This window comes from Oncorhynchus mykiss, chromosome 8, assembly GCF_013265735.2.
Source record: "Oncorhynchus mykiss isolate Arlee chromosome 8, USDA_OmykA_1.1, whole genome shotgun sequence".
In the NCBI taxonomy this organism is placed as follows: domain Eukaryota; kingdom Metazoa; phylum Chordata; class Actinopteri; order Salmoniformes; family Salmonidae; genus Oncorhynchus; species Oncorhynchus mykiss.
The window spans coordinates 30576151-30589758 of NC_048572.1; the positions used below are offsets into that span (position 1 = coordinate 30576151).

The 13608-nt window shown below is 45.3% G+C and overlaps 1 protein-coding gene across 1 annotated transcript in view; it reads right to left on the reverse strand.

Moving 5' to 3' along the window:
* The window catches only part of LOC110529771 (alpha-(1,6)-fucosyltransferase), a 158190-nt gene that overhangs the window by 46862 nt on the left and 97720 nt on the right, over positions 1-13608 (reverse strand). Inside the window, exons 2-4 of the mRNA XM_036985273.1 lie at positions 11559-12169; positions 1932-2053; positions 257-419 (exon numbers count right to left, since the gene is read on the reverse strand). Of these exons, the coding sequence (XP_036841168.1) occupies positions 257-419; positions 1932-2053; positions 11559-11761 (488 nt within the window). The 5' untranslated portion in view covers positions 11762-12169. The remainder of the gene's footprint in view (positions 1-256; positions 420-1931; positions 2054-11558; positions 12170-13608) is intronic.

Below are 13608 nucleotides of genomic sequence, written 5' to 3' on the forward strand. Positions count from 1 at the left end.
GGTTAGCTCAAGGCCAACACAAAGGAAGAGAGAGCGGCTGGAAGAGAGGAGTGGAAAGGAAAAGTGTGTGTGCGTGTTCCTGTTGTTTCTGTGTGTGTGGCGGGATGGGGGGGGGGGGCAGCCTGTGAAAGGCTTTTAAGAGGTCAAATCAATTCAAATGTTATTGCAGTGTGTGTGGATGCGTGCATGTTTGTGTTTATGTACTGTATGTGTGTGTGTGTGTGTGTGTGTGTATCTGTCTGTGTGTGTCTCTGACCTCTGCTGGTGTCCCAGGTCTTGTAGCAGGGTGTCAGCCTGTCTGGGCCTTCCCCCGGCCTCCACATGGCCAAGGCTCTTCACCTCACTGCGGACAAAGTACCAGAGCTCCCTCACACCGTTCTCTACCCTCCGCCTCAGCTCCTCCTGGGTGGGGCCTGGACCTGAGGGGTGGTGGGGATTGTGGAGGGAAGAGGGGAAGGAGGGAGGGAGCGAGGGGGGATAGAACAACTATTATGAACATAAAGCACAGGTGGAATTGTCATTGAACACATGGTAGCTTCAGGAACATTCTGGATCGTCTGCTTTCTCAATCCCTGCCTCTCAACCTCCCTCCCAAGGGGTTGCTTTGATCAGAGCAGTATTAGCACATCTGTTTTGTCCGTACAGGATGGAACACCACACTTATACATATTTTACAGACACAATCTATTTTACAATAGTTATATTTTGTTTGTTTTTAGTCCTTCCTCTATTTCTGATGTCCATCCAGTTTGATTTCTATTTGTAACTATGCTATTTCACAAAAGTTCTGAATATATATACATTTTACAGATCCGGTATGTTTTACATTAGTTATTTTGTTATTAGTCCTACCCTTCAGCTCCATTCAACCCCTCCCATCTATCTCTTTATTAACACCATCCATTTTGGATTTCTATTTGCCATATATTTTTCAACTGTGGTGTGATGCTTCACAAAAGTACTCAACCTTTCTATTCTCATAGCTTCTACAGATTGTACTTTTTTTGTTGCTAAAATAACAATTATATTATTGATTTATCGACTATGGCTTTTCAAATCACCCACTATTGCTATCTGCAGCGTTAGTTCTAGGCAAATGTTGCAATTTTTCAGACATTCCTGAACCCGTGACCAAAAACGAGCTACATACAGACAATACCAAAATAAATGATCTAATGACTCTGCCTTCTCACAGCAAAATCTGCAAAGCTGGGAAGATTGTATCCCCCATATATATATATCATTCTATTGGTTGCAATAATTTTGTATAGTAATTGAAAAGTGTTTCCACATATGTTGCCAAAGCAAACATATGGACACATATAGAATCAATGATGACGCAGATAGATCATAATAGGAAAAATAATAATACTCAGTGAGTAGTAACATTTAACAGGACACTACAGTAAGAAATGAATGAGGACAATAATGAAATAGTGAGAAAGACACAGGTAGAAATGTTATTGCTCTGGTTGGTCGTTCCACTGGCTGTTCCTACGGGGTGGGGCAGGAAGCTACATATTTTGAGGCTGATATCGCACAAAGGGTTTTTTCTCACAGATATTGGATTTTCTCCTTTTGCTTCAAAATTGTTGTATTGCTCTCTCTCTCACACTAATTCTATTCCATTCCCACGTTTACCCACTCACCTAGCAACTACCCTATCCTCCTGACGCTCACTTTTTAGACACACACAGATGCAAGCTTAAAAAAAGCACACACACACACACACACTCACACACACACATTTTTCCTGTCAGCTGAGTTTAGCTGCTAGCACAGCATTGGATTAGCCTGATCTATCTGACTTCATACCAACTGATCCTATAGGTACAGTTCCACCTGGTCACCCCTTCCTATCTGGGATTCTCCCACAGCTTTCCTCTTCTCTCCCCCGACATATCCTTCCCAGGTCCTGCTGTTCTGCTCACCATCTCCGGTCAGTCTCTGGAAGCTGTGGATCTTCTGCTTGGCTCTGGTCAGCTGGTCCTCCAGCGAGCGTAGTCTCCCCACAGCCAGGGCCCCTCCCTCTTCTACTTTGCCCTCAGGTATCCTGCAACAAGAGACGAGGGGTGAGAGAGAGCAATGGGTATGGGAGTGTGTGGATGTGCATGTGTTTGTTTTTCATCATCTTTCTCAGCTGGGTTAGTATATGAGTTACAGCTCTTATGCAGTGTGTGTGTGTGTGTGTGTGTGTGTGTGTGTGTGTGTGTGTGTGTGTGTGTGTGTGTGTGTGTGTAGCTCTTTGTGGCTGTGTTGATTAAATGTGAGGATGCATCAAAGAGTGTTCAATAGCACAGTATTTTAGTGAGCTTAGCAAATTTGCAGCTGAAAATCTTGCAAAGCTTAATTGCTAATTACAATTTAAATTACGCTCAGGCCGCCTTTCAGCCCATTTAAAATGTAGCCTACATTGCTCGCTTTTCACTAATGAGTATTTGTAAAGTATAATGCAGTGGTTTTCAACCAGGTTGCAGGGAAACCTTTCCAAATCGTGTACATTTTTTGGAACACACACTTGTAAACGTGACCTGTTGAACGTACAGGGAGTTCTGACTTGGGAGCACCAGTGACGCTCGGATAATAAATGAAATGGCACATGGTTACATCTGTATCGTTGTTTCAAGTCCAGTGAACTCAGGCTGTTGCCACAATTGTATTATATGAGGGGCGCGCATCATGAGCAATGTAATTTGTTTCATTTTACTTCACCTGTGAGAACCATTAGCATAGGCAAGTCTGATTATAATTAATTAGCTGTACCACATCGTAAGACACAGGAACAAACGGAGCATGGATCTTTACAGATCCACTGCAGATAACCGCTTATCTGTAGTCCAAACCATTCAACCATTATTTTACTTTCTTAAAGGGGTACACACAAATGAATCATCATGAGTAAGGAACTAATAGTTAAATTAAAATGTAATCCATAAAACATGGTTCAGATGAGATGGAGGTCATTACCATTAAATAAATGAATAGGGATATTTTAGGCGAGCTGTAGAATTTTCAAGCTGTACCACAGTTCAATGCTACAATGCTGTATACAGTGTGCTATAGTGACTGGAAATGTCTCACTTGATACCATTTCCTGAGCATCTCAATTACTTCATGAAAAGGTTGTCCTCTTTTTCATAACACACAGATTACACATAGCCACGAACGTGCGCGCAAGCTCACACACACACACACACAATCTTCAATCATGATGGCAAATTAAAATGCCTTAACGCTATCTAATACATTAATACCTATATGAAAATATTAATAGAAACAGCTCCAAGTGTGTCCAGACACATCCAGTCATTCGTGAACCGAGACAGAGGCTTTGTTAATGAGTCATCAGGCACGCAAACTCAATTTGCTCCCTGAGTGGGGAACATCAGAAGCTGTCAGGCAGAAGGAGGAGACTTTTATAGTAACATGGGTCTATAACCTTATATCGTCATTATAAAACATGCACACACACATCAGAGAACTAAGCTAACAGCAGTGCGGGAGTAAAGAAACGAAGAAATGAAAAAAGGACTGATGAATAACCACTTGAAGTTCACATTTGGGCAGCAGTGGATAAGGGACAAGGTTAACCTTTCAAAAATCCCCTGTGATATTAGTTCATATTACTGTGAAATGGTCTTCCAACTCTCCCCGAGTCGCAGAAACTTGAGAAAGGGCTGTTTCACTTGCCTGAGTCTGACAAAGCTCTTACGAAGGAAGACCCATTACGTGTGTTCTCCTCCTTCAAGGTCAGGGGTCAGCTCAGAAGTGTGCAACGTTCCAGATTGTTCAGTTAGAAGAAGTGTATTCATTACATTTCTATGGGTAACATTATGAACGTTTAACCTCACTGTAAGAAGACAATGAGAGGGACTCCCAGAGGCCACCGCCTTACTGACCAGCTCACACGATCACGTAGGAACAAGGGCTGGGGGCTTGTTTAGGACGATGCAACTTGCAGAATGTTCAGATAGAAATTCATGTAGACTATGATATAACATTATTCTCTGTCCTGTAGAATGTATCATCATTTAATTTAAAGAGATAATCAGAGGATTAGAGCTCTATATGTTACATTTCTATCTGCACCATTCTGAACGCTCTACATTACCGAAAATACCCCATGAGGATCCTGGAATGAAGAGCCAAACAGGTTTGTAGTTCCACAGTGTAGCACCTCCGACTAGAGACACAAATCTTTACAGCTATGTGATGCTAACAAAGGCTAACAAGCATAACGTGTCTACTGCTAGCTCAGATGATAACAGAGAGACGTCAAATAGTAGACACCTGCAGCCACAGACAACAGACGTAAACATGTCAACACAGAGACAAAGACACAACATGAATGCAAACACAGCAACAACACCAAAGACGACCTACCACTGACAGAATACACATGAAATGAACAAAAAGTGCTCAAAGGATCCCTGACATGAATATGTGCTATACTTTTGCCCCTAAGGAAAAACAGAGCTGAGGCTAGGCAGGGTAACTTGGAGGGTAAAATATGTAAAACGGCACAATCCAATCGTGCATTGTCTTCTATGCATGTTTTAAAGGCAATGTTCCTTAAAATCGCTGAGGACACATTCACGGTGAACACTATGTTCACTCAATCGGAAATGACTAATTAAATGTAAATTACGCTATAACCCGGATCTTCCGCGTTCTGATTGAATCTAGGCCTTCGTTTAATGAAACGGGAGAGAGATAGCGGACGGGAAAATTCCAACTGGGAGGGGGAGGGAGGAATGAAGAACACTGTTCAGTCTGAGTGAAAGAAGGACAGGCTGAGAATGAGGGAGCAGGGAGCCCCGCGGCAACGGCCACTGAGGCGGAAAGCAGGTGAGATTCCGCACGCACAGCCCCCGTTCCCTCGGAAACGCTGCCCGCTGCCTCCTCATTGGCTCACCTCCGCCTGGTAACCATGGAGTTAGGAGTCACATTAAGATCGGAGCTGGATACAGCAGTTTAAACGGGGGGCGAATAATGTGTGCGAGGCATAATGGTACTGCATACATATTTCCGTATTCCATTCACCTCCTCTATTCCGAGACTTCGTAGGTGACCTTAGAGCTGACCTGGGCAGAGACATACACATGGATAGGAATGTAAAGCACTGCTAGAATCACACAGATGAAAGTGGGGCTATATAAATACAATTTACATCTGGAAAAGACGGGTGCTGTGTGGAGCCGTGGGGGGAGACCATATATATATATATGTGTGAGTGTGAGAGTGAGAGTGAGAGAGAGTGAGAGAGAGAGTGTTAAAGGCTGTGTATTGGAGTCAAAATCCCAGCTGGTGCTTGATACCCTATTACTCCAAACCTCAAATTGACTAGAAGTGAAGTACGAGCTAATCCACGCCCACACGGCCAGACTCCAGCTCTCTCCAAGCTCATCTCTTCCAATCAGGCCAGGCTTACACAGTTGTTGTGCCCACAGACAGCTCACACAATGGGCTAGTGTTGCTGTCAGAGCCCCTGCCTTCCCTGAGACGACCAGGTCAACAGAAGTTCAGTCTGGAGGCAGTGGCAGCGGTAGCAGGCAGTGTCTGCTCAGTGGAACCATACTGGGCTAATGACATTACCCAGTAAATGAGTCCTCTCACCAGAGTCACCACACAAGGAATACAGTCAATGGCACACAGGCAGCGCTCAAGTCATGAGATAAGATCTTACATACAGAGAGACACAAAGACACACACACACAATGAGGCTATAGACACACAATGGGGGACACACATAGACAAGCAGACACACACATGCACAAATAATAGCAAGGCTCAAGCCAAGCCCACCTGAGAAAACACATCTCTTTGCTCTCAGTTGGCTGTGTTTGAGAAGTGGATGATCTATTTGTCAGCTAATTGCCACTTCACCGATTGCTTTCAAAATTGAACAAGAAAGAGTTGATGTTTGATTAGATCAGGGGGGTAACTTGGGTTTAGAAGTGGTCGGGGACATAATACAAAGTACCGGTCAAACGTTTGGACACCAACTCATTCAAGGGTTTTTCTTATTTTTTTTGTATTTTCTACATTGTATAATAATAGTGAATACATCAACACTATGAAATAACACAAATGGAATCATGCATTAACCAAAAAAGTGTTAAACAAATCAAAATATATTTTATATTTGAGACTCTTTAAAGTAGCCACCCTTTGCCTTGATGACAACTTTTCACACTCTTGGCGTTCTCTCAACCAGCTTCATAATGTCACCTGGAATGCATTTCAATTAACAGGTGTGCCTTGTTAAAAGTTAATTTGTGGAATTTCTTTCCTTCTTAATGTGTTTGAGCAAATCAGTTGTGTTGTGACAAGGTAGGGGTGGTATACAGAAGATAGCCAGCCCTATTTGGTAAAAGACCAAGTCCATATTATGGCAAGAACAGCTCATATAAGCAAAGAGAAATGACAGTCCTTCATTACTTTAAGACATGAAGGTCAGTCAATACGGAAAATGTCAAGAACTTTTTAAGTTTCATCAAGTGCAGTTGCAAAAACCATCAAGCGCTATGATGAAACTGGCTCTCATGATGACCGCCACAGGAAAGGAAGATCCAGAGTCACCTCTGGATACGTTCATTAGAGTTAACTGCACCTCAGATTGCGGGCCAAATAAAAGCTTCACAGAGTTCAAGTAACAGACACATCTCAACATCAACTGTTCACAGGAGACTGTGTGAATCAGGCCTTCATGGTTGAATTTCTGCAAAGAAACCAATACTAAATGACACAATACGAAGAAGAAACACGAGCAATGGACATTAGATAGGTGGAAATCTGTCCTTTGGGATTTTTGGTTCCAACCGCTGTGTCTTTGTGAGACGCAGAGTAAGTGAGAGGAGGAGGTATGCAGGTGTGGCGGGTGCTTTGCTGGTGACACTGTCAGTAATTTATTTAGAATTCAAGGCACGCTTAACCAGGATGGTTTCCACAGAATTCTGTTGTGATACACCATCACATGTGGTTTGTGCTTAGTGGGACTATAATTTGTTTTTCAACAGGACAATGTCCCAAAACACACCTCCAGGCTGTGTAAGGGCTATTTGACCAAGATGGAGAGTGATGCACTGCTGCATCACATGAACTGACCTCCACAATCACCTGACCTCAACCCAACTGAGATGGTTGACCAACAGAAGGACAACCATCTCTGCAGCACTCCATCAATCAGACCTTTATGGTAGAGTTGCCAGACGGAAGCCACTCCTCAGTAAAAGGCACATGACAGCCCGCTTGGGGTTTGCCAAAAGGCACTGAATGCCAATTGTTATGTCTGGAGGAAACGTGGCCCCATACTACAGTAAAGCATGGTGGTGGCAACATCATGCTGTGGGGAAGTTTTTCAGTGGCAGGGACTGGGAGACTAGTCAGGATCGAGGGAAAGATGAACGGAGAAAAGTACAGAGAGATCCTTGATGAAGACCTGCTCCAGAGCGCTCAGGACCTCAGACTGGGGCGAAGGTTCACCTTCTAACAGGATAACGACCCTAAGCTGACAGCCAAGACAATGCAGGAGTGGCTTCGGGACTAGTCTCTGAATGTCCTTGAGTGGCCCAACCAGAGCCCGGACTTGAATCAAACATCTCTGGAGAGACCTGAAAATAGCTGTGCAGTGACGCTCCCCATCTAACATGACAGAGCTTGAGAGGATCTAAATTCGCACAAAAATTTATCCTGTTTTAACTTTGCACTTATGGGGTATTGCGTGTAGATTGATGAGGAAAAAAATACATTTTAATCAATTTTAGAATAAGGCTGTACTGTAACAAAAATGTGGAAAAGGGGAAAGAGTCTGTATACTTTCCGAATGCACTGAATGTGCTATAATACAGTCAACATTGTATGGATTACATTTATTTAAAAAAGGGTTTTACTCCATCATGCAGCTGTTACATTTATCAGAACTGTATTTTGGACCTTTATATACACTTTGACGACTGTTGCTACACACACACGCACGCGAACACGCACGCCTGCACATAAAGCGCAGTTATAGATCTGCTGCATGGAGCATGGAGAACACCGAGTAATAGAGTAATCTGTCTCTCAGTCTCATTGGAGGCAGACAGTCAGACTGACAGACTCCAATAAGTCTACATCATTAGGAGGAGACCGTCTAATGGACAGATAATGGTCAATGGACACTGTAGAGAAAAACCAATAAAACCATTCAGCTTTCTTATTGTGTCTGTGTGTGCTCTAGCCTTTTGGGTGCCCTAAGCAAGATTTGATTGGGGGGGACCCCCCCTGCGGTAAAACGTTTTTTGTGGCCACGCTCTAGACGGTGTTTTAGTTGTAAAGTACAGTTCCTGCAATTCTACTCGTTTTGCCATGGGGTGGAGAGAAAACTTTAGCAGTTTTAAAGGGGGGGGGGGGGGGGCCTAAGCAACCGCTTATGTCACTTATTCCTGCACCTGGCCCTGTGTGTGTTCTTGCAACCGGGCCTGTGTGTGTGCCTGCAACCGGCCCTGTTTGTAACGGATTTCCTCCGCTTCGTCTGAAGAGGTGTAGCAGGATCGGACCAATACGCAGCGTGGTTAAGTGTCCATGTTTTAATAGAAAGGACTGAACATGACACAAATACAAAATAACAAAGTGAAATGGAAACAAACAAACAAACACAGACACAGGAAACAATCACCCACAAAATACCCAAAGAATATGGCTGCCTAAATATGGTTCTCAATCAGAGACAACAATAAACACCTGCCTCTAATTGAGAACCAATCTAGGCAACCATAGACCTACATAAACACCTAGATGGAAACAACCCCATAAATCTACAAAAACCCCTAGACAGTACAAACACCCTAGATGAGACGAAAACACACATATCACCCATGTCACACCCTGACCTAACCAAAATAATAAAGAAAATAAAGAATACTAAGGTCAGGGCGTGACACTGTTTGTGTGCTTGAGCATGAAGACTGTACATCTCTCTCCATTCCATTTCGTCCATGTCAGTCCCTCCACTCTCTTTCCCTCCTGTCCATGTTATCATAGCGACCTGCACTCAGTGGCGTATTTCAGTTTCTCGCTATTTTACAAATTTTGCCATGAGGCCTGGAGAAAATGATGCTGTTTAAGAGCTAATTTCCTGCTATAAAAAATAAAATCATGGCTTATAACGTGGGCCCCTTGCGTTGCGGGGGCTGCTGGGGTGTGTGCTACAACAGTGCCTGCACTGCTCTCCTCTCTCTTTAACAATCCTCTTCTTCCACCCATCCCTAAATATCTGCATGGTGCAGACCTCACCTCATCCATCATCCCTCCCTTTCTCCATCCGCATGCCTGGGGAACGATCAGGCCCTCATCGCTCTGGCCACCTGTTTTTTTTACACACGCACACACGCGCACACACATTCTCTCTCTCTTTCTCTCTCGCCATATCACTTGCGCGTGTAATCATCTCTGTGTGAGACACACCAGGTGATTGACAGCTGTGGAGAGGGCGGCACCAGCGGCAGATCGCCACACCGACCCTGTGTTCACCCCTCATTAGTGCTGCTGGGTGATTGGTGGGTGGGCTATCGGCCTGTCTCTCAAATCAGTGAGAGAGAGGCTGAGTGGGAGTTAATGTAGTGGAGGTGTGAGATACTGAGTTAATGGCTGCACCTCAGGGTGACTACATTGCAATACATGCTCACATGTCGTGTGCCGCGTTATCAACTCCACAGTCCGACACCAGATTTCTATATCATGTGATGGGTTAGCTGATATATTAAACGCAACAAGTTCAACACCTATCCAGGCATTGTAGTCAACCTGAAACTAGTCACAGCCATAATTCACTCAGTCAGTCAGTGAGTTGGTGACATACGCTGAGTGTACAAAACATTAACAACACTTGCTCTTTCCATGACATAGCATTCACCTGGATTCACCTGGTCAGTCTATGATCCCTTAATGATGCCAAATGCTAAATCCACTGTTGTGGAAATTCTTACACGGGGACACTCGAAGTCAATCTTAAATTAATCATTGTCTATTTGTCAGCATGTTGGAAAGGTTCCAACTATCTCAATGCCCCATAGTACACACGTTAATCAGAAGCTCTGCCGTGGCAGTCCCAGCAATTTGTCTTATATACGGCTATACACAGGCAAGTTATATTTGCATGATTTAGCATAATTAATTCATCATTACGCTTTTGTTTCGTTCATGTGACTGACCAATATCTCACGAGGCTTCTTCTCTCTAAGCTGAGACCTTGATACTGAGATATCCTTAGTTCGTTCTCAAAACAAGGTCTGGGCGTACTGCCAAATTGCAGCTACTGATAGTGATGATTTGTACAGTGAGTCACTTGAATGAACACCGAAATTGGTTTATAGAACAGCACATGAATAGAACACGGAAATGAGTTAGAAGAAAAGCACAAACATTAAAATTATATTACACTTCAATCAGTGTAGATGAAGGGGTTAAAGAATACGTTTTAAGCCTTGAGACATGTTTTGTGTATGTGTGCCTCTCAGAGGGTGCAAGACAAAAAATGTAAGTGCCTTTGAACAGGGTATGGTGGTAGGTGCCAGGCGCACCGGTTTGTGTGTGTCAAGAACTGCAACGCTGCTGGGTTTTTCACGCCAGTGTGTATCAAGAATGGTCCACCACCCAAAGGACATCCAGCCAACTTGACACACCTGTGGGAAGCATTGGAGTCAACATGGGCCAGCATCCCATGTAGAGTCCATGCCCTGACAAACTGAGGCTGTTCTGAGGGAGAAACTCAATATTAGGAAGGTGTTCTTAATGTTTTGTACAGTCAGTGTATATAGTAAGTTAGTCAAACAGTGAGTATGTCAGTTCGTGACAACTAGGTGGTAAGAGCCACACCACTCAGGCCGGCTGTCACAAACACGCACACGCACACACACAAAGGCCCTGGTCCATGTCTGTGCCAGCAGTTAGGTGGTGGAGAAGGGCAGGGTCTCTCTTATTACGCAGATAAGACACATCTCCACAGCGGTCTCCTGGCTTGGGCCTGCTTCAGTTCAGACCGCTACACACACATACATACCAATCTACCCAGCCTCATAGCTCTGGCATGTCATCTCTGATAATTAGCTATATAGATTAGTGGGACTTTAGCAAGACATTACCTTTATGACGCTGGGTGGTAACACTGGTCCTGACCTGCTCTAACAGAGTAGACTGACTGGTTCCAGACCGCTGGCTCTATCTGTTCAATAACAACAAACACAAGGAATGCACTGTCTCTGACTGAGACCCATCTGGACAGTGCCTGTTTGAAGGCTGGTCTTGTTTTGGTGCCATGAATCCTACCTTTGCTTTCAAGCCAATCCTGAATAATTACAAAAGCAAGGGATTTAATCGGAGACCAGCTGTCTGAAGTGTGTGTGCTTCAAAGCAATTGAGGATATCACAGGAGGGAACTGAATGCTGCACCTACAGCTGGACTTATGATTAATGCAGGCCCTCACACACACACACACACACACACACACAAACGCGCACAAACCAGGCACAGACTAACCCCCCTCTACACACACACACCCCCCCCTCCGGGTAGTTACCTGAGGGACTCTGCCATGCGTCTCAGGTCCTCGTTCTGCTGCTTGAGGCGCTCCAGTTTGGCCAGGATCTTAGATAGCTCGCGGCTGGACCTCTCAGGGTGTTCGCTGTCTCTCACCAGATGGCCCCCGATGTAGAAGAGCAGCGTGCCCCACGCCAGCAACACCAGGGTGATCCAGCGCCACGAGCCCGCCCAGGGCCGCATTGTAGTTCAGCCTGGCCACCCACACACACCGTCGCGCCCCGTCACAATACCCACCAGGGCATCCTCTCTGGCACCGCTGGGCAGGGGGAGGGAGGTAGTAAGAGAGACGAGGGGTTTTGTGGAAGGCGTGAAAGGGGATACAATTGGGTGTTTCTTTGGTGAGTATTCCAACCAGTCCCCTCTTCTTGTGCTAGAGCATGTTTTTCTCCTCAGAGGGTTAACTGACTGACTAAGGCTCCTGGCTGTTGTTCCTGTCCTGTCCTGCAGGGGTCTCCACCTCCTGTTTTTTCGTGCTCCTTGGTGACTGTGTGTTTATCGTTCCACTCCTTGCCCCTTGCTGGTTGCACCTGGTTTGTACACGTCACCTTTTCCTCCGGTCCTGATTACTTCATGTGTTTGGCCTGGCTCCTATGGGGACAGAAAGAGAAAGAGAGGTTGTCAGACGGACAGAAAGACGAAGGGACGGACGAAGGGACGCTCAGACACACACCCAAACCCACACACATAGACACTCAGAGAGAGATGGTCAAACATACAGACAGACAGAGAGACATATGCCTGGGAGAAGAGCGGAGCATCAGACATGCCACAGACAGTCCCAGAGAAGCACAGACACAGCTCAAAGGAACAAGGTTTGCTGGGTGTAACAGGCTCAGCAGCCCAGGCTCAGCAGCAGCCCCTCAGGATTGATCAGCATGACACCGCAATTTACATTTCCAGCGTGATGAGAAACACAATGCACTGTGATGAGGAGGCAGAGAGACAGGGATCTATCTCTCTCTCTCTCTCTCTCTCTCTCTCTCTCTCTCTCTCTCTCTCTCTCTCTCTCTCTCTCTCTCTCTCTCTCTCTCTCTCTCTCTCTCTCTCTCTCTCTCTCTCTCTCTCTCTCTCTCTCTCTCTCTCTCTCTCTCTCTCTCTCTCTCTCTCTCTCTCTCTCTCTCTCTCTCTCTCTCTCTCTCTCTCTCTCTCTCTCTCTCTCTCTCTCTCTCTCTCTCTCTCTCTCTCTCTCTCTCTCTCTCTCTCTCCCTCGGCTAAGGCTAATGACTTCCCATGGTGATGGCTAAATCCCCGGCCGTTCCCTTGGTTTTCCCCTGTACACTCTCGCTGCCATTGTCTTTGTGACGATGTGCGAACACTGTCAAGGTGATGTGACGAGCCCAATGGAGCATGTGGAAAAAAATCCCTGTATCATCACTTCACCTCCCCCACATCACAGAGAGATGGACGGACGGACGTGCGCTGCCGGGTTTATGACAATACACCCCTTTTCTATCAGCTCCAAAACCCAACAAAGCACTGGACCTACAGATGCTGTGTATGGACCGTGCTTTGAGACATGACAAGGAATGTCATGTGTGCGTGCCTATCTGTATGTGTGGTCTCACTAGGATGTGTGTGTGATCATTATCACCTGGGACTAGCGTGGTAACACATAAGTAGGTTAGCTGCACTGCCAGTGTACGTCAGCATGTGAATTATGGAGCATGCTGCGTAGTTGGTATGTAGGACATAAGTGGTGCCATGTAAGCCCTTCATGTTTCACTGACAACACTCCTGAACACAACTGCGGTCATGCACACACATTCTCTCTCCTTGTCTACTTCTCAAAACACATTGGAGGCGAAGGTCAAACGGGAAGGACCTCTGGCTTTCTCATCCAATGGGTTTTGAGAAGTAGGCGAGCATAGAGGAGAGACGACGCAAGGAGAACACAATTGAGATCTTCCCACACACAACAAGTCGTAATGGCCGACCAGTCCTTCTGGCCGGCTATTGAGAGCCAAAATGATATCGTGCCACTGTGCTCCGTGGCGGCTCTGCACTGTTGTTGTGACTAACACGAGCTG